The sequence below is a fragment of the Corythoichthys intestinalis genome, chromosome 13 (assembly GCF_030265065.1).
Source record: "Corythoichthys intestinalis isolate RoL2023-P3 chromosome 13, ASM3026506v1, whole genome shotgun sequence".
NCBI classification, from domain to species: domain Eukaryota; kingdom Metazoa; phylum Chordata; class Actinopteri; order Syngnathiformes; family Syngnathidae; genus Corythoichthys; species Corythoichthys intestinalis.
The window spans coordinates 3334006-3355735 of record NC_080407.1 but is presented as its reverse complement, the minus strand read 5'-3'; the positions used below and the strand labels follow the sequence as shown (position 1 = coordinate 3355735).

The window sequence follows — 21730 nt, the reverse complement described above, 5'->3', positions numbered from 1 at the left end:
TAATTATGAATGCATTAAAAAAACTAGGGCTGTCAAACGATTAAAATTTTTAATTGAGTTAATTATAGCTTAAAAATTAATTAATCGTAATTGCAATTCAAACCATCTATAAAATACGCCATATTTTTCTGTAAATTATTGTTGGAATGGAAAGATAAGACACAAGACGGATATATACATTCAACATACGGTACATAAGTACTGTATTTTTTTATTATAACAATAAATCCTAAAATAATAAAACTAGTAGCTCGCCATTGTTGATGTCATTCCACCATGCTCACTCTCGAAACCCATAAAATCATTTGGACCCAAGCGCCAGCAGAGGGCGCCAAACAACAACAAGGTAACAAGTAACAAGCGGACAGAAAAAAAAAAAAAAGTAACAAGCGGACATTACACTGCTGTCATTTTAGTCTGAGCGGGGCATGTGCGTTAATTGCGTCAAATATTTTAACGTGATTAATTTAAAAAATTAATTACCGCCTGTTAATGCGATAATTTTGACAAAAAACATTAGCTCAAACAAAAACTTGACTTATGTTGGTCTTTGCATGGAGCAGCTGGATTCACCAATGTAAAATGAGGCAGACAAGAGGGCAGTGTATCCACTCAAATCAATAAAACTGAATGCAAACACTTTCAAAATAAACCATTACAACGCCACGATAATCAAACGAATACTCGAATCAACTAAATTTAATAAGAATCTTTGTTTTCTAATCGAATACTCGAGTTAATCGATTAATCGTTGCAGCACTACATTGAAGCTACTATTTATTTTTTAAAACATATAATCATTGGTGTCAAGGAAGTAAGTTGCATCCTTTTGGATCCACCAAGTGAAGTTGGAGAATTCCCAAGAGCACACTGGCTGGAAATCACTGGTCTAACGCGCGTTTGGCTTCATTTGTAACTCGACTGCGCGGGCTGCCCCGTCTATCAACATTTACGCTAGCTCTGACGGTGATGCTGATGGAACGTGTGATGGACAAGTCAAGTCGGGGGCGAGTGTGCGAGATGGCGGTACCGCGCTCAAATTTTTTTGGAGAGCCGGCCAAGGAAGTTTGAATCCAGGGCTGTTTGTTTTGAAATCCAGTTTTAGATAGTTTTACAAGAACTATTTCTTTGGGGAATTCTTTAGTTCTCACGTTTGTCCCAGCCCAAAGCACGGAGCCGGTGACACAGTAATTAGCCTCTTCTCACTAGCGAGTGAAAAAAAAAACAATCAATCTGACGCTCTGCACAGTCATTAGTAGCAAAACAGAGCAGCCCTGTGCAGATGTTGATTTTCTATACTGTAGTGACTCGGTGGCTGAAATAACTTCTCTCCTGAAAAAATGACAGTGGTTGATGTCTCAGGTAGTTTATTACGATTATAGGTCCAATTCAGTTGAATATTTCCATGTCTCTGGTCGTCAATGGTAGTTCATGTTTATTTTTAGGTCAGAAAAGTGTATTTTATGACAAAAAAACTAAATTTGCTATCAGTGGAAGGAATTTCTTGATTAATTTATGGCCAGTAGAGATGTCCCGATCGATCACGTCGTTTTCAAAGTATCGGAATTGGCAAAAAAATATCGGACATGCCTTTTTTTAATCTAATATATATATATTTTTAAATCGTTTTCTAATTGTATTTAACGTTACAGACATAATATGTTACACTCATCCACAGTCTTTTGTTTAGGCTTAAGGTAGGGTTATCAAAATTATCCCGATAACAGCGGTAATTAATTTTTCTAAAAATATCACATTAAAATATTAATGCATGTGCTGCACGACCCACTCACGCATTGTCGCGCTCAATCTGTAACGGCGCCGTTTTACCTATATAGAGATGAGAGGCAGCGTAAAATGAGTAGAGTGAATTTTCGCAGCCTTTGGAGCCTTTTTTTAATTGGCTAAAGCCTTACAATCCCTCTCCCTACGATTAGAGATATCATGGGAAGCAAGGTAGCAATTGATCTTTTTCTTAACACCTTATGTTATTTCCCAACGCAGAAAAGATACATCAATTGGTAGCACTACGCACAGTCATGGTTCCACTTCCCATCATGCATTTGGGCATGGCAGCAGTATCATTTACTGATAGCTCAACAAATACACTAGATGGCAATATTTAGTCACAATATACAAGGTCGCAAGTCTTTCTATCCGTGGATCCCTCTCACTGAAAGAATGTTAATAATGTAAATGTCATCTTGAGGATTTATTGTCATAATAAACAAATATAGTACTTATGTACTGTATGTTGAATGTACATATTCGTCCGAGTTTTATTCATCTTTTTCTTAATGCATTGCCAAAATGTATATGATCGGGAAAATTTATCGGGAATGATTGGAATTGAATCGGGAGCAAAAAAAAGCAATCGGATCGGGAAATATCGGGATCGGCAGATACTCAAACTGAAACGATCGGGATCGGATCGGCCGGAGCAAAAAAAAAAAACATGATCGGAACAACCCTAATGGCCAGTGGCAGACTTGGCAATTTTGGGGCCTAAGGCGAACATATCCAGGGGCCCTCTTCATGGGTCAGGGGTTAAAAAGGCGAGAAGGGTGTGGAGGAAATATGTTCTGGTACACTAGGGCTGTCCTAAACGACAATTTTTCTCCTGATTAGTCAGCCGACTAGTTTTACGATTAATTGACTAATCAAATAATTTTATTTATTTATTTATTTACGAATTTAGCAATGAAATTTTTGTTGACGCTTATTAATTCACAAAACTAATTTGGAACACTGAAATTCTTTACTGAAGTACAAATAATCGTGTAAATAACAATAATTGAACACAAATAAACAAGGTCGGACTTTACATTCACAACGAAATCTACTAACTTGCATTCAAATAAATACAACAAAACAGTTAGAAGGATTGGTTTTATGCTCCTTGCAATTCTCCAAGACTATTAACATCAATTTATCCGATTAGAAACAGTCGAAATGTCTCGTTTGCTACAGCTTAAATAACCTTGAAAATAGTATGATTTCAACAGACTTAAGAAATTGATGAGGCACCTGAAAGCAGCACACACGCAGAACTACAGTGTAACCAGTGGCGGACTTGGCAATTTTGGGGCCTAAGGCGAACATATCCAGGGGCCGTCTTCTGGGCTAGGGGTTAAAAAGGTGAGAAAGGTGTGGAGGAAATATGTTCTGGTACACTAAGGCTGTCCTAAACGACAAATTTTCAACCTGATTAGTCAGCCGTCTAGTTTTACGATTAATCGACTAATCTAATAATTTTATTTATTTATTTATTTATTTATTTACTAATTTAGCAATGAAATTTTTGTTGACCCTTATTAATTCACAAAACTATTTTGGAACACTTCGATTTTTTTTTTTAAAGTACAAATAATCATGTAAATAATAGGGCTGTCAAAATTATCGCGTTAACGGGCGGTAATTAATTTTTTAAAATTAGTCACGTTAAAATATTTGACACAATTAACGCACATGCACCGTTCAAAGAGATTAAAATGGCAGCAGTGTCATGGCCACTTGTTACTTGTTTTTTGTCTCCCTCAGCTGGCGCTTTAGTGCGACTGATTTTATGGGTTTAAGCACCATGAGAATTGTGTAATTACTCAACAATCAACAATGGCGAGCTACTAGTTTATTTTTTGATTGAAAATTTTACAAATTTTATTAAAACGAAAACATTAGGAGGGGTTTTACTTTAAGATATCTATAACTTGTACTCACATTTATCTTTTAAGAACTACAAGTCTGTCTATCCATGGATCGCTTTAACAATGTTAATAATGGTAATGCCATCTTGTTGATTTATTGTTATAATAAACAAATACAGTACTTATGTACAGTATGTTGAATGTATATATCCGTCTTGTCTTATCTTTCCATTCCAACAATAATTTACAGAAAAATATGGCATATTTTATAGATGGTTTGAATTGCGATTAATTGCGATTAATTACGATTAATTTTAAAGCTGTGATAAACTCGATTAAAAATTTTAATCGTTTGACAGCCCTAGTAAATAACAATAATTAATCACAACTAAACAATGAGGTTAAATGCTGATAGCATTTACTAGTGCAAAAGAATGGAAAGTAAACAGATTCAGAACACTGACTTTGCCTTTCCAACATTATTCAAAACAATTCTTCAAACAAAATTCTAGCAGTATTATTATAATATACTACTATATATAACAGTAGTATAATAATTATAATTATTATTCATTGCCAATCATATTTGTCATGAAGAGTGTCATTTGAAAGCTATTCTTGGTGTAGAATCTGTATTATGTAGTATTTACTCAACATATTATGATATTAATTCTGAAGTGTGTGGGAGTAACTCCAGAAATCATAATTTATATGACGAACATGACGTGCTTTTGCTGTTTACCAGCAGTTGAGTGTTATTGTATGACTGATTGGAACTGTACTACATTGTTTCGCCACAGGGTGTGCTGTTGTGTATTTTATGTTCTGTGTGAAGAAGAAAGTTAAAAGAGGCATTACAGGCCTGTTCTAAACTTCTCCCTCACTGCACTTTGGCTCTCATGGAGAGCACGTTCGCTCTTGTGTTCTAAATAAACGATAGCCGACGTGCAAAGTAGCAAGTGAGCTGTAAAAATAGCGAGCTTAGTGGCGTGAAAACCGCGGGAGAGCTAAGTGAAGCTAACGAACAGCTAAGTGATGCTAAATGAAGCTTAGCGACTGATACTCAGTCGGTCGTCGTGAAATAGTCCATTGTAGTGCGTGGGGGAGGTGGGGGGGAGATAATATAATTGCAGCAATTAAATGCTTTCTTTTTTGTTTTGTTATTTGTTTGTTGGTATGCTGACATAATTATACATGACGAATAGTTGGGGGTGCTGCTGGCTCCGGTGGCCCAAGCCGTTGCACGTTGGGGCAAGGGCAGCTGGTTGGGGGCCCCCTACTAGTTGGGGGCATAAGGCGATCGTCTACTTCGCCTGAATAGTAGATCCGCTTATGTATGTGGCGAAAAACACAGACAAGACTGAAAAAGCAGTTTCTCTTCTTGCTCTTTTAAAGAAATTGTTGTACTTTAAGCCAAAAAAAACTGTTGTGTCTGATAGAACAATATGTCTATATGCTGCCATAGCAGATTCATGGCGCATTAAGCCCCCGTACTATTTTTAATATGTCCGTTTTACCCTGAAAAAACACGTTTACAGACGTCGCGCAACCGCTTTTGTTTCAGCCCAGCCATAAAACGTAGGTTATTAATCATATTTATTATTCAAAATTCTATCATTTTTGGTTTAGAATAATTAATTGATGTCTAATATATTACATTTAAAATAATTCTTCACTCGCATATTTTAAACTTTTAAACAAATTACGTCACAATGAAAAAAAATGGCGTCTGAAAAAAAGTCACAGATATCTTACCTTATAACTATCGCTTGATTGTATTTTTTCCGTTTCTGTCACATTTTCTCCGATGTTAGATGATAAATAATCGAACCAAACAAAGAAAAATTGAAAAAATTGTTTAAAAGGGTAAATATATAAAAAGAAGAAAATCTCGACCACTCCTTGATGTCTGCGATTTCTGCATAGCGACCCTTGTTATATTACCATGTTTCACCCATAAAATCCAGCTGTGGCCATTCACAGCTGTCTTGACACTCAGTGATACATGCTACATGGAGTTTTTGGATCGAAATAAGGTACGTACACGATAATATCTTGTTAAAGTCATGGCGTCTGTAATTCTGCTCTCGCGTGCTCCCACCTCCAAATCGGGTTTTGCTGTTTAAAAAACTTTTTTTTTTTTTTTTTTTACAATGCCCTCCTGTTCAAAATTTTTCTTCCCCCAGAAAATACAGATTTTAAGCTTTCCAATGATGTATCACACATGCATATATGACAATTTTGAAATTTGGTCAAATTGGGGGTCTCAGAGCGGAACTTTGGAGTGTTTTTCCGCCATAGATCATTCAGAGGACATTTTACATTAAGATCGTGGACTGTAACGACATTTGCATAGTTTCATTGCTATGCAAATGGCATCGGTTTGATTTGCACGACGTCTCGCAAACTCTACTTTTTGTGACCTTTCTCTCCCCGTCCCAGATAGCGAGTGTCTAATGATGCACTGCGGGCGCCAACGTGGAGCAATCGCTATCAGGACTTTTTAGGAAGTCGGCGGTCCATCCTGGCATTGGAGACTTTGCTGTGATTTGGAGTCAGACTGCCAAGTGCAATTGGGCACCGGGGCGTCCGATTGGCCGAGCGTGGCACTTGTTTTGACACTCGCGGCGAGGAGGCGCTTGTCGAAGCGACCGTAACTCTGAGAAATGGTACATCTCCTTAAACGCTAGACTGGGTAACTTGAGGTTGGAGTGTTAGTGACGGGTCACCACTGCTGCTACCGGTTCTGACAATTGTGAAATCTAGAACGTTTTCGCGGAAGGTTATCGAGAACTGGTCTTACGGCACGCGTTCTCGTAACATTTAATCTTGTTAAAAACGTCAGATATTTATTCTTAATTCAAAAGACACAGCTAGCTAGCACTACGTTTGGGACCTTTCCGTCAGTGTGCGCTCAACAGACTGCGGCGCTCCCCAGCTTTGGCTGGATGAGTTCAATTAAAAAAGGGCTTGGAGCGAGATAATAATGAGAAGTGAGCGCGGTGACAGTTTCACCACAACATTAGCGAAGTATCTGTTGCCACCGTGAAGCCTCGTTTTTCGTGCTTTGCTCACTTCAGTGTACTTGTCAAGTTTCACGCAAATTACTGGCATCGGATCGTATTGAACGCGAGTATATTCCCAACATATTTTTCTTTGATTATTACTCAGGGAACGTCTGTTTCTTTGTAGCGGCACGTCTGCTGTGACAGTATTATGGTCGCCACGGCAACCGCACTGCGACGCGCCCCGCGTTCGCCCTTCATCATTCCTCACTGCGACTCTCGCTCGCTCGCTGTGTCCTCAAACGTTGGCAAGGCGGCATTTTGACAGTGGGAGGTAGATCCTCCTTGCGAGTGAGTGGAATTTTACCCCTGAGTTAACCTGAGGTGACATTTCACACTCATGTCTCAGAGTATCCAATTAACCACACAACGCTGTTTAATGCAAACAGTTTGGAAGGGGGTGACGCCGAATGGGGTTTAAAGTCGACCTGCTATTTTGTTGCCATCTAGGACCGTGTCATAGGTAGGAAGGTTACAAAACTGCACTGCTACTGTTTCGGCAATCTTATAGAAACTGTGTCATCGGCGCTGATGAAACGACTTCCCACGAAATTCCGTGGAAAGCTTCAGATGTTCAGTCTCTGTTACCGCAGTTTTTGCGGAAACCGTGAACAAAAAGGGGCTTAAACCATACTGCGGGCCCTGCTTTGTATTCATCAGTTTTGGATTATAAGAGTAAACTGGGAGAACCCACCCCCAAAAAAACAAAAGAAAAACAACTATACCCGAGGATCAAACCTAAGACTTTCTTGCTGTGAGGCGACAATTCTGGACAAGAGCTACATTGTTAAAACAGCCTTGCACTGGATGCTGTTTGTTGGTGATAAATTCATGGCATGTAAATGAGAGATAAATAAGCAAGTATCCCCGTTTTGAGGATTATGTCTCTGGTCCAATTATCCAAACAAGCCAAAGGGGAGTTGTAACGGAAGGATGTCAGATAGAGAAATCAGATGACAAAGACGCAACAAAGCCTTTATGCAGCAGTGTCTTGAAACTCTCTGACCACAATCGATGATGTCAATAGTGAAGAAGTTTGGGCGTCGATGCAGTTTGAAGCCATTTGGCCAAGTGTCAACGGTACTCTAAGGACTTTAGGAAGTGAGCCAAACTAGAAAGGCAGGAGTCGCGATTGAAATTCTGGCCGTTTGCTTCTCCGAATTCTGAAACTTGGATCAAGTCCATAGAGGGAGGCATGACTTTTACTAAAAGTGCCAGTCAGGTCTGTAGTTTGGCCTTTGTAGACAGAAGACATGCATGTGACCTGTGAGCAAAGTATTCAGGTTTATCTTTGGACAGCTCAACTTGTTTCCTTTGTAGCCAGACTGTGGCGCTCTTCAAAAAGAATGACTAGCACCTCTTGGCACACGGTTCGCGGCCACAATTCTACTCGAATGCACTTATTAAAGTCGTCGTCGTATTCTCTTGCTTTTATCCTCAAAGTTCAAGTGAGGTTCACGCAACCGTCTCTGCAAAGCCGACTCCTACGCATGTAAACAGCCAACCGCAGGACACAGAAGCAGAAACGTACTGGAAATATTTTAGGGGCAGTTTACATGGCGACTCTGCGACACAGAGACGCAATGACTGAGTTGCGGACTCGCCTCGCGTGCATATGGTGTCGGCGAAGACGAAAAATTCTGAATCCTGCCTCCAAAGTGGAAGAATCCGATTGCGGGGGGTCGAGGGGGGCTTCCTCGGCATGCATATCAAAGGCTCCTGCGGCGCGAGACCGCGCTGTTAACGTCAGCGCTCGAACACGTCACATTGGGCATGCGCATCGGTGCTACTAAACATTAAAAACAGCAAATATGGCGGAATGTCGGCTTTAATTTACTGTTTGAATAATATTTTTAAATTAAATATGTTGAACGTTTCAATTTCTGTGCCTTTTTGAACAAAAGAAAAATGACATTGCTTCGAGTGGGCGGGGATATTTTTTTCCGGGCTTGGTGGGGTCAAAGTGCATCATTCTCTGTCGCCCAGTATATCTGCACTACCCCCTAGTGCCTGGCATGAATACTAATCGTTTTCATGCGGAGTCGCGACATTGTTCAAATGGAGACGCAAATGCAAATTTGAAATTTTTCGTATTCTCGGAGAGTCGCCATGTAAACGGTCCCTAAGTTCATCCGACTTTGTAAGCATCCTAACTAGTGTTGGGCACGTTACTTTAAAAAAGTAATTATAGTTACCCATTACTTCTTCTAAAAAGTAACAGAGTTCGTAACTTTTAGTTTAGTTTATTCACACATCGTATCATGGTACTCACAAGAACATGGTCATATATACAAGCAGTTCATCTGACAAGATGCATGAAACGGACACTCCGAATAAGCTATTTAAAGCTTTTAGTAGGGGCCTATAGAGTAACTGAATTACTGTATAGTAAAAGTAACTAGTTACCAGGGAAAGTAACTGATTCCATGACTTTAAAAAGTTGTTGTATGTCAAAGAATTTGAAATTTTCTGAGCAGTATTCGAGTCAGTTGAATAGAGAACAGACAGGTAGTTGAGTTATAGAACCTTGTAATATTTATTGCACCTCACCAGCAACAGATTATCCCACACTTGAGTTGCAACAAAAATAAACAGTAAACAATATAATAAAATAACAATCAGCAGTAAACAATACAAAGTGAGTTTAATCAATTAAATCTAACTCTCACAACCTGAGATAACTGGTCAAGTAGACATAGCCTACTGTATTTCAAGTATTTTGACTTGAAATAGTGTTTATATCTCCACCTCGTAAAGGACAAATTTTTCTCTGAATGCTCTGCCATCATATCCCTCTGCATCTGTTTTGCCGCACGCGCTGTTCCGGTTTGTGTGTGAAAACACCGGCTCTGATTGGCTTACCATGACACATGACTCTAACCCTCAGCCAATCACAATCACTTCCATCGCATCTATCCAGGTGATGCATTCAGGTAGCCTCGTCCCCCTACTCCTCCCGTCACCTTCAAAGCGTCTGCCTTCCTCAAGATGGAAGCAGCATCCTTGCTGGCTGACAGTGGGGGATGGGAACGAGGCTAGCATTCAGGTGTAGCAAAAACAGAAACGTCAGCAAGCTTTGGAAAGCATTGTCTAATTGAATGAGCAGTGACAAACAGCCTGGAGTCATAAGAAGTATGTGCTGTAATATTCTGATACAGAATTATCCGAGGCACCCTAAAGTGCACACAGCGCCATTATTGTTTTGCTCACATGATGCGGGAGTGAGTTGGAGACACGGCCTGCCGAGAGCCGTACGTTTGTGTTAATGTTGAAGTTATATGTGCTATTAAAAAACAGAGTGCCAGCACATCCTGTGTGGTATATCTTTGCTAAGAAAAAGCACAAAACAAAACACGTGCGCTATTCTCGAACCTGAACGCACCCCAAGTCTTGGATGACAAATAAACAGAGCAGAGTAGACTCGCTACGGCTGGTAGTTTGGTCAATTTATTCAGCGTAAGTAATGCACCGCATTTGACCGTCAGTGACTGTAACGGCGGGAAAAAAAATTAGATTACCCCGTTACTGAAAAAAATAACGCCGGCGTTATTCCCAACACTTATCCTAACTAGTTAGCAGTGTTGTTTATAACAGCGTTAGAATATAACGGCGTTACTAACGGCGTTATATTTTTTTTTCAGTAGAAAGTAATCTAATTAATTATTTTTCTCATCTTGGCAATGCCGTTACCGTTACTGAGGCGGGAAAGGCGTGCGTTACTATGTTGCTTGAATGACCCGAGAAAAGTCTGTGAGAGACGGACTCACGGAGATGAGAGAGCAGAGCAGGAGTGGAGAAGACGCCGTTGCAAACGCGATGCTAGGTGGCGCCAATAATACCTGAGTGTAGCCGATAGCCTACAAACTACGCCCACCTGATGCGACGTTAGATATCACATACTATAGAACTAGACGCAAATGACAGACACAGTTGCATTACCAAGATTATATATATATATATATATATATATATATATATATATATATATATATATATATATATATTGAACTAGATGTGTTAGTAAACAGCCGCCATCTTAAAGCAGTAGAGCTCTCAGGAAGGCTCTGTTGTAGAGAACTTCCTAGAGAAGCTAACTTTTTATCTAAAATTCTCCTAAATCGGCAAAATCTTGACTTAAATCTATCTTTAAATGATGAAACAGTTTTAAAACTTAGACATGTCGGAAGTAGACAGAAGGGAACTCATGCAATTACGGGAGCAATTTTAACAACTTTAACGGTTGATTCAGAACATTGTTTTTTTTTTTGTTTTTTTTGTTTTTTTTTTGAGGAAAAAAAAAAAACAATTATCACTAGTTACTTTGCCAAGTAATTAATTACTTTTACACCATTACAATCGGGTAACTGAGTTTCTAACGCAATTACTTTTTGGGAGAAGTAATTTGTAACTAGGGTTGTTCCGATCATGTTTTTTTGCTCCCGATCCGATCGTTTTAGTTTGAGTATCTGCCGATCCCGATATTTCCCGATCCGATTGCTTTTTTTTGCTCCCGATTCAATTCCAATCAATTCCGATAATTTTTCCCGATCATTTACATTTTGGCATTGCATTAAGAAAAAAATGAATGAAACTCGGACGAATATATACATTCAACATACTGTACATAAGTACTGTATTTGTTTATTATGACAATAAATCCTCAAGATGGCATTTACATTATTAACATTCTTTATGTGAGAGGGATCCACGGATAGAAAGTGACTTTGTATATTGTGACTAAATATTGCCATGTAGTGTATTTGTTGAACTTTCAGTAAATGATAGTGTAGCCATGCCCAAATGCATGATGGGAAGTGGAACCATGACTGTGCGCAGTGCTACCAATTGATATATCTTCTCTGCGTTGGGAAATAGCATAAAGTGTCAAGAAAAAGATCAATTGCTACCTTGCTTCCCCACATTGCTTCCCATGATATTTCTAATCATAGGGAGAGGGATTGTAAGGCTTCAGCCAATTAAAAAAAGGCTCCAAAGGCTGCCAAAATTCACTGTACTCATTTTAAGCTGCCTTTTATCTCTCTATATAGGTAAAACGGCGCCATTACAGATTGAGCGCGATAATTCGTGAGTGGATCGTGCAGTGCATGCATTAATTGCGTTAAATATTTTAACGTGATACATTTTTTAAAAAATTAATTACCGCCGTTATCGGGATAAATTTGATAACCCTAAACTAAAGACTGGATGAGTGTAACATATTATGTCTGTAACGCTGAATACAATTAGAAAACGATTTAAATAAATAAATTTTAAAAAAAAAATATATATATATATATATATATATCTAAATAAAAGGCATGGCCGATATTTTTTTTGCAAATTCCGGTACTTTGAAAATGACGTGATCGGACCCGATCGATCAGTCGATCGGGACATCTCTATTTGTAACTGTAATTAATTACTTTTTTAAAGTAAGATTAACAACACTGCTAGTTAGCACCTTTATTCCCCCCTTGAGAAACCAGCTGCTCACTTGTTTTCCACTCCCGAGCAGGCTGTTTTCTTTCTGGGTTTGCCTCCCAGGGGGTGGGGGGTGTTTCGCACGGCGGCACCTGCCGAGCGCAGGAGAGGGTGCGTGCGGGCTTCTGTCGAGAGCGATGGTTTTCATGCTCACATCTGAGAAAGGCCTATGTGGCTGTTCATGATTCTTTCCATGTTTGGAATGCCTTATCTCATATCCTGTCAAGTTGTACGATTTCGGCGTAATTTGTACAAGTGAGCACTGATTTTTAAATGTGTACGCCGTACGTTCAAAATGTGTACGTTTTTTTCCCCCGGATTTTGTCACCGTTTCGGGAACGATGCGTTACATCGTTGGTTGAATGACGCGAGAAAAGTCAGAGACACTGAGAGAGAAGAGTGTTGTGACGCTGTAGAAAACGCGATGCTAGGCTAGGTGGCTCCACTAGTTCATGACTGTAGCCGACAGCCTACAATCTACGCCTGGATATCAAATCCTTATAGAACTAGATGCGAAATGACAGACGGCGACGTTAATAAACAGCCGCCATTTTGAAGCAGTAGACTTCTCAGAAAGGCTCTGTTGCAGTGAACCATCCTAGCGAACTTAAGTAACTTTTTATCTAAAATACTCCTAAATCGGCACAATCTTGACTTGAATCGATCTTTAAATGATGAAACAGTTTTAAAACTTTAACATGTCGAAAGTAGACAGACAGGAACTAATGCAAAAACGGTAGCAATTTTAACAACTTTAACAGTTAATTCACAACATTGAACGATTTCCAAACATAGCAAAGGTTACTATGTGTTTTTTTTTTTTTTTTTTTTTTTTTTAATGGAAAAAAAAAATGAAAGGTAACACCAGTTACTTTGCCAAGTAACTAATTACTCTTACATTGAATGAATGAATGAATTTATTGTCATTGTCATCATCATCAAAATCATTGACAGTTTCAGAGTGTGGAATTTTACCCGCAGGAAGACGAAGACAGAGAAGGAAAGACGGGAAAAGCAGATGCTTATCGAAACCCGTCCCCCATCAGCCCGGGACGCACAAACGGCATATTGTGTATCAGTCCAGTCATAATCTTCACATTTCGTTCAAAAGTCATTGATTGCCATGGATTTTCACATATTGTCGTTGCAATGGCAGCTCAGTAATGCAATTTTGCTGAAGGGCATATCCTAAGAGCAAGTGTTATGTTTTATTCTCTGACCCTGACATTTAATCATCCTTTGCTGTGAGAACATCTTATCTGTGATGTGTGTGTGTTCTGTAATTATGATGGATTTTGGTCAATGTACTGTTTTATTATATTTTGTTTGAACATTTTTTTTGAAGTAACTTAATGAACTTGTATTAGTTAGCGCTGCATCACATGTATTCCATAGGCGAGCCCCAGTGTTTACAATCGAGAACGATTTCATTGTAGTCCTAATGGTCTGATCGGAAAACAGTCTGTTTCCTCTCAGGTCGTAGGAGGAAACATTCAGGTAACTGAGTTACTAACTCAATTACTTTTTGGGAGAAGTAATTAGTAACTGTAATTAATTAATTTTTAAAAGTAAGATTAACAACACTGGTCATAAAGATGAAGCCTGTGGAGTGAAAAGTGGCAAAAGCGGAGATTTCATTCTGCCAATTTGTTGCCGAACACAATTTGCCTGCAAATATTGCTGATCAATTCTCAGAATTAGCAAAAGAAATGTTCCCTGACTCAAAAATTGCATTGCTAAGTTAATTTTATCAATTGACCTTTTCAATTTATAAGTGGACACACTAACAAACTACCTTCAAGTCAAACTGAATTGCGAGCTGAAGTGCCATGAAGTGCAGCCATCAAGACAAGATAGAAATGGCCAAAAGTGCTACATAAAATTATAACAAAAGTCACTGTTAAATTTTAGTATTCGTGATGTAGCTGAAGATATTGATTGCTCTTTGATTGCACCAGGTTATATCTTACAATAATACCAATAAATTCATTATTTTAAAAATTGAGTTTTATTTTTGTTTCATATTGCACGCTATATAAAACGTTGTAAGATTAGTCACCGATTTGTAAGGGCATATGTCACTATTTGTAAAATTGCCAACGGCCTGGGGTTGACAGGTATGTTATCTGCAAGCCGTACGCTGCATTTGCATCAGGAAAACAAGCACAGAGTTTCAGAGTTGCATTAGCCGATGCAGAAATCTGCTAAATTAGTGGTACCGAAGCATCACGGCAATGCATTTTTAACAAAGCCGGCTTCCTCAAATGTAGCTAACCAAATTGTTTTCACTTCTTTGGCAGGTCGTCTTAGATTTGTTCTCAAGCTACTTTTAATTGCTTGATAACGCGTAAAAATAAGTCAATGCAGGCAGGGCCGGCCCAGCCTATACGCAGACTATGCAGCTGCTTAGGGCCCCTGACCACTAGGGGGCCCCCAATCTGACAATTGTTTAATTTAGATTCTATTTTGTTTACTACAGTTTGCTTGATTTGACACATATGTGGACATCACATTTTGGTTGTCAAGACTACAATCCGGTTGTCAAAACTACAATGTCAAGACTACAATGTTAAATTTTGTACTACAAGGGCCTGGCGTCCACTAATGAGGACGTTAAACTGCATTCCTAATTAATAAAATTATTAAGTAGTAGTTAGTAATGACTTGTTGATTAGTTGAAATTGTCCATATTTGCGCATATGGGTTCTATATGAAGAATGAAACTGTGCTCGAGTGGTAACACGAAGAATCAACCAGGAAACAGTGGTATAGGAAAAATTGGATACAATTCTTGGGTTGTAAACACCTCCCTTGGCTTTTGGCGTTAAAGTTGACAGCGACATGAAGTCGGGATGTTGAGCTGCTGACGTGACAGGCAAAAGAAACTACTGTAATACCCAGGCTGGGTGAAAGGGGGAGCTTCTGCATCTGGGATCTGGGACGAGACGTTTCTCCCAGTGTGATGGTCTAGCACTGCCGGAGCATCATCAGCACCCGCTCTCCCTCGCTTCCTCTCTTCGCCGCTTCCCCGTCACTCTTATTTTTCCACACTCTCCTGTATAAGCTCCTTTTGTGGAGTGTGCGCACACACGGAGTGAGGTGCGGGGGGGCATCTGGCCGGTCGCGGCTCGATTGCAGGAAGCAGAGATTGAGTTGGGCGACCGGCGAATCGCAGCGAGAGAGATCCGCCGTCGCCTTCTCGCCGGTGGAAATAACCGGATCGGGAAACCTGTGGAGAGAAGGACGCCGAGCACGGAAGAGAGGTGCCGTTTAAGTGTGTCGTGTTAACGCGCGTGTGATTTTTCAGCATGCGGATCGGTGGCCCGGCTCGATGTCCTCACGCAAATGCAAATTGGCTGACGATGTGCCGTTCGCCGCCTTCGACCGAGGCGCAGATGCGCTCCTTAATTCAGGTCTCCTTCATTAGGATGCCGCAAATTAGTTCAGCTCTGATGGACGAGTGCTCGTGTGAGTGTCTACCTCTCACACACGCCACACCGGCGTGGCAATTAATACCTCGTCGATATGCCCGGAAACTTCCAAACTAGGTTACCTTGAATAATGAAAAATTCTATCAAGGAGGGGGGGTGCGTTCGGGAGTCTCCCGGCTAGACTTCAATGCAAAATCCTAGCTGAAGGTTTCACGTATCTGCTCAGAGACTTGCCTGGCGGAATCCCTGAAGTCACGTCAGTCACGCCACCCTCCCCCCTTCCGTCATTTTAAATGTGATTATACGGATGCGTGGCAGAGAAGATGGATGGCGTATTTGTCAGGGGAACCCAAGAAGGGGTCAACTTGATGCTTGTTTTAGCTCACTAGACATCCTCGCTGCCTCCCCTATCTTCTTCCCCCTTGGGATTTGCACCAGCCGTCCATCTCTCTAATCCCTTACCTTCATCCGTCTGTCGCCCGCTGCCTTCACTTTATTTTTCCGACATGCTGAGCCAGCGAGATGAACTGGTTCCTCCTGAAAATCCATTCATAGAACTTGCGAGGGGAATACGATCGCGTGGCGTGGGGAAACGCAGAGTAATTTATACGCCAACATTTTTCTGCACTTGCTCCAATTAACGCTTCTGCCAATCTGACAGATGCCGGATTGTGAGGTATCAAACACCCATAGGACGTTCTGCCGTGGAGAGATTTCGGTTTGAGGGTTTAGGCAGAATTGCCGCATTAGAAATTGAGAAACTGATGATTAGTGGGCCTCTGGTGTGAAGTGAATAACCACAATTTTTTGTCCTGGCATTCTTCTCGACTGAAAAGTACCTTCTTTTCCTCCTACAAGAAGTCTGGTACTAGTGTCGCTCTCTTGTCCCTCAAGGTGGTGTGATCGACAAGGACCTGTGCCGCTACCTTAACCTGCGTTTCCCGAAAGGCTCAGTGGACCACGAGCTGCAGCAAGTCATCCGGGACAACCTCTACCTCCGCACTATCCCCTGTGAGTTCCTGTGTCCTTTTTACTCTTGCCGGTTTGAGCTTTTTCTTCCCGGAGGAACCCCTGAGGTCTCGAGTGTACTCTGTTACGTCGCGTCGGTTTGCTTTGCAAACAATCTTACAACATATGCTGTAAGGTCAACCGTGCATTATTTAGAGTCCCTCAAGCTCTGTTTAAGACCCTCCTCTCGGTTTCTCATCCAACAAGCCCAAAGATACCTTGATTACTGTGTGCTGCACCATTATTCGGTATCACAGTTGTTTCTGGTTTCAAGTGGCGTGGAGGTAATCGATTATCTGCCGGAGGCTCGATTTAGACGTGAGGCCCGACTCTTGAATCTCGAGCGTCTACCTGGCACTAATTTGCCGCATTAGCTGCATCGCAAGAGCCGACAGTTTAGTGGTGGAAATGAAAGGTTCGGAAGGAGGGCCTTTGGGTGTTCTGCGACGGTGGAGACTTTATTAGACCGCCTTCCTCGTTTATATTATGTGTATTTTTCTGATTCTTCTTATATTCTCGTTACATCTTTACGGGGCTTTGATAGTTGCGGCTTATTGCGTATGCGGCAAGAACTGTGTCATTAAATCTACCTCCCTCGTGGTTCACGTTTCCGTGCACCTTTAATGGAGCTGCAACTTCTTTTCAAGTCCAGGTGGGGGGATACTTTTGCCTCTTTCCGAAAGCGAAGTAAAAGTGCAATTTGTTTATGGAGGAAGCGTTATTTCTCCCGAACTGGCAGATTGAGACGAGGGTGAAGAGAAGCAAGACAATAAGTAAATGACTTTACGACGGGGAGGGTGGTTAAACAGCGCTATAATGAGGTGTCCACAATGGGCCGCGAGCTAAATGATGTAGGGACCGAGGCTTTTTGTGTAGCGCTAGCAAATTGGTTCCAATTGCTGTACGCAACGCGGAACGTCATGTTCTCCTCGAACAGCGAATAGGAATCGCGTACAACAAAATGGATGGCTTGGTTCGAGACGGGAGAAGTAAATTCAGTCAAATGATAGACCCAAATGCACTTCTGAATGGGCGCAACATTTTAAGCTCCGTACCTATGAGGCGCCGTTTGTAAAGCAGCACATGCTCAAAATTACGACAATATTTTCTCACATTTAGCGCCAGACAGTGTTAAAAACGTGGTGTGAGTCGCTTTTTTTTTTTTTTTTTTTTTGCACATTTACAACATTATTCAGCAACTTACATATTTATTTTTAAATAAGTAGTTTTGGACCTGATTGTTTCAATCCAGAACAAAATATTTAATTTAAATCTTAAACTTACAATGGGGCAAATAAGTATTTAGTCAACCACTAATTGTGTAAGTTTTCCAACTTGAAAATATTAGAGAGGCCTGTAATTGTCAACATGGTTAAACCTCAACCATGAGAGACAGAATATGTTTGGGGGGGCAGAAAATCACATTGTTTGATTTTTAAATAATTTATTTGCAAATCTTGGTGGAAAATAAGTATTTGGTCAATACCAAAAGTTCATCTCAATACTTTGATATGTACCCTTTGTTGGCAATAACGGAGGTCAAACATTTTCTGTAACTCTTCACAAGCTTTTCACACACTGTTGCTGGTATTTATGCCCATTCCTCCATCCAGATCTCCTCTAGAGCAGTGATGTTTTGGGGCTGTCGTTGGGCAACACGGACTTTCAATTCCCTCCTCAGATTTTCTATGGGGTTGAGACCTGGAGACTGGCTAGGCCACTCCAGGACCTTGAAATGCTTCTTACGAAGCCACTCCTTTGTTGCCCTGGCTGTGTGTTTGGGATCATTGCCATGCTGAAAGACCCAGCCACGTCTCATCTTCAATGCCCTTGCTGATGGAAGGAGATTTTCACTCAAAATCTCTCGATACATGGCCCCATTCATACTTTCCTTTACACAGATCAGTCGTCCTGGTCCCTTTGCAGAAAAACAGCCCCACAGCATGATGTTTCCACCCCTACGCTTCACAGTGGGTATGGTGCAATTCAGTATTCTTTTTCCTCCAAACAAGAGAACCGGTGTTTTTACCAAAAAGTTCTATTTTGGTTTCATCTAACCATAACACATCCTCTTTTGGATCATCCAAATGCTCTCTAGCGAATCGCAGACGGGCCTGGACGTGCACTTTCTTCAGCAGGGGGACACGTCCGGCAGTGTAGGATTTGAGTCCCTGGCGGCCCATTGTGTTACTGATAGTAGCCTTTGTTACTGTGGTCCCAGGTATCTGTAGGTCATTCACTAGGTTCCCCCGTGTGGTTCTGGGATTTTTGCTCCCCGTTCTTATCATTTTGACGCCACGGGGTGAGGAGGGAGTTGAAAGTCCGTGTTGCCCAATGACAGCCCCAAAACATCACTGCTCTAGAGGAGATCTGCATGGAGGAATGGGCCAAAATACCAGCAACAGTGTGTGAAAAGCTTGTGAAGAGTTAAAGAAAACGTTTGGCCTCAGTTATTGCCAACAAAGGGTATATAACAAAGTATTGATGAACTTTTGGTATAGACCAAATACTTATTTTCTACCATTATTTGCAAATAAATTATTTAAAAATTAAACAATGTGATTTTCTGTTTTTTTTTTTTTTTCCACATTCTGTCTCATGGTTGAGGTTTAACCATGTTGACAATTACAGGCCTCTCTAATATTTTCAAGTGGGAGAACTTGCACAATTAGTGGTTGACTAAATACTTATTTGCCCCACTGTATATCCCATATCCTAAATGTTAAATCAGGAACCGGTCAGAACTAAATATTTAGCTTCATACACAAATTCACACGACTGAAGACCGGAAGTAACAAAATAAAAGCTGGAGCACACAAAATACTCTTTAAATAGTTTCTCCTAAATATGTATTTTACCTATATATTGTTATCACAATGACTTATGTCCAAGAGCAGACTGCCACCGTTGAGTAGGTTTTATTCATTTTCAAGCAACGTAAACACAGTCTGAGCTGCTCCACCAGCTTTTATTTGGTTACTTCCGGTCTCTGGTCATGTGAATTTGCATATTAAGCTAAATATTTAGTTCCAACCGTTTGCAGATTTAGCATTTAAGGATATAGGATATAAATTTAAGATTTAAATTTGGGCTGTCAAACGATTAAAATTTTTAATCGAGTTAATTACAGCTTAAAAATTAATTAATCGCAATTTAAACCATCTATAAAATATGCCATATTTTTCTGTAAATTATTGTTGGAATGGAAAGATAAGACACAAGATGGATATATAAATTTAACATACGGTACAAAAGGACTGTATTTGTTTACTATCACAATCAACAAGATGGCATTAACATTATTAACATTCTGTTAAAGCGAAATGTTAGTGCAAGTTATAGAAATTTTATATTAAAACCCCTCTTAATGTTTTCATTTTAATAAAATTTGTAAAATTTTTAATCAAAAAAATAAACTAGTAGCCCGCCATTGTTGATGTCAATAATTACTTACACAATGCTCATGGGTGCTGAAGCCTATAAAATCAGTTGCACCCAAGCGCCAGCAGAGGGCGGCAAAACTCCATAAAACACAATTAACAAGTGGGCATTTCACTGTACTGTCATTTAAATCTGTCTGAGCGGGGCATGTGCGTTAATTGCGTCAAATATTTTCACGTGATTAATTTAAAAAATTAATTACCGCCCGTTAACGCGATAATTTTGACAGCCCTAATTTATATTAAATATTTATTTCTGGATTTAAACAATCAGGTCCAAAACTTCTTATTTAAAAATAAATAAAGTTGCTAAATAATGTTGTAAATGTGCAAAAAAAAAAAAAAAAAAAATGCACACCACGTTTTAAACACTGTGTGGCACTGAATGTGAAAAAATGTTGTCGTAATTTTGAGCATGTGCTGCTTTAAAAACGGCGCCTCATACATACCTTCGGAACATCGATTTGCAAATCCTGGAACCAAGCAGGTGTTGTAAATGTTCAACTCTCCCGAAATGGTTCTTTGCTACACCAAGCGCGTCATGGTCAGTGCGATAAAAGAAATGGGACATTTTTCTTTCCTCAACATGGTGATGAAAGTAAAGTTACTGATGTAAGATTGGTTATTTTGTCAGTCCGAGAGACATCATCCGATACGCCTCGTATATCTGTGATTCGGCGGCTCGAAGACTGTACAGGTCTTCCGTCATTCAAACATCACGCATCAGATAAATCGGTATCTCCGATCCTTTGTTGTCACTCTTTTGTCTAATCTCAACAGCACTGGGGGAAATGAAAAGAGGATTCAAAAAAAGGGGATTTGAGGTTTAGCCCCCCCCTTCCTTTGCATGTCGTCCAGTATTTTTGCTATTGGAGATTAATAACATGCTACAAAGCTGGGAAATCATATCTATGGCCAAGCGTGGGGCTTACTCCAGAAAGCAGTCCAAATGTTTGCTGTAGGCAAAATCGCCTGTCACCAACATTTTGTGTCTTTCTGGAGCAACTTGACTTCTCGGAGTTGCGATGAAAAGATAACATTGGATCGCTCTAATCTCCAAACTGTTCATGAGCGCCCGTTGATGAGATGTGTAAGATAAACCTCCGGGCTTGTGAGATAACATTACGCTGAGCATCTGAAGCCTTCATCGCAGCAATTCAAACATAAAACGTTGAGAAGAAAGTAGAGACATTTTTGGAGGGGGCGGGAGGCGTTTGACAGGTAAGCGAGTCCACGCTTCACATACTAATGGAGCAACTCGGGCTGAGTGAGTGGCTGCGAAGGGGGGGGAGCGGAAAGCCGAGGGCCGGCGCTTTAGACAAATTGCCTGGTTGAAATCCAAGGTCAGAGCGCTAATAGCCCGAGCCCGTGCGAAATCGGGCCCATCGTCTGGTAATCCACGTAGATTGGATGTAAGCGATAGACGGTGAGCGGAGGGGGGATTGAACAAGTGTGCCAAGACCAATAGCGGCGTCAGACGCTTGCATTATTCATGTCAGGAGAATCGGTGTTATTTTAAACACGCTCGACCGGCGCCAATTGCCAACGTTTGTCGATTGAATAACATGTAAACTATTTTGAATAGACTGTTGCGTCAAAAAAAAAAATCAATAAAAGCTTGAATGTCAACCGCATTCAAATGAATCTCTCAAGGTATTGGC

The 21730-nt window shown here is 40.4% G+C and overlaps 1 protein-coding gene across 3 annotated transcripts in view; it reads left to right on the top strand.

Annotated features, from left to right (window-relative positions):
- magi2a (membrane associated guanylate kinase, WW and PDZ domain containing 2a) overlaps positions 1-21730 on the top strand; it is a 139033-nt gene that overhangs the window by 22480 nt on the left and 94823 nt on the right. For all 3 annotated transcript variants that reach the window (XM_057854160.1, XM_057854161.1, XM_057854162.1), the window contains exon 2: positions 16516-16632. In XM_057854160.1, the coding sequence (XP_057710143.1) occupies positions 16516-16632 (117 nt within the window). The remainder of the gene's footprint in view (positions 1-16515; positions 16633-21730) is intronic.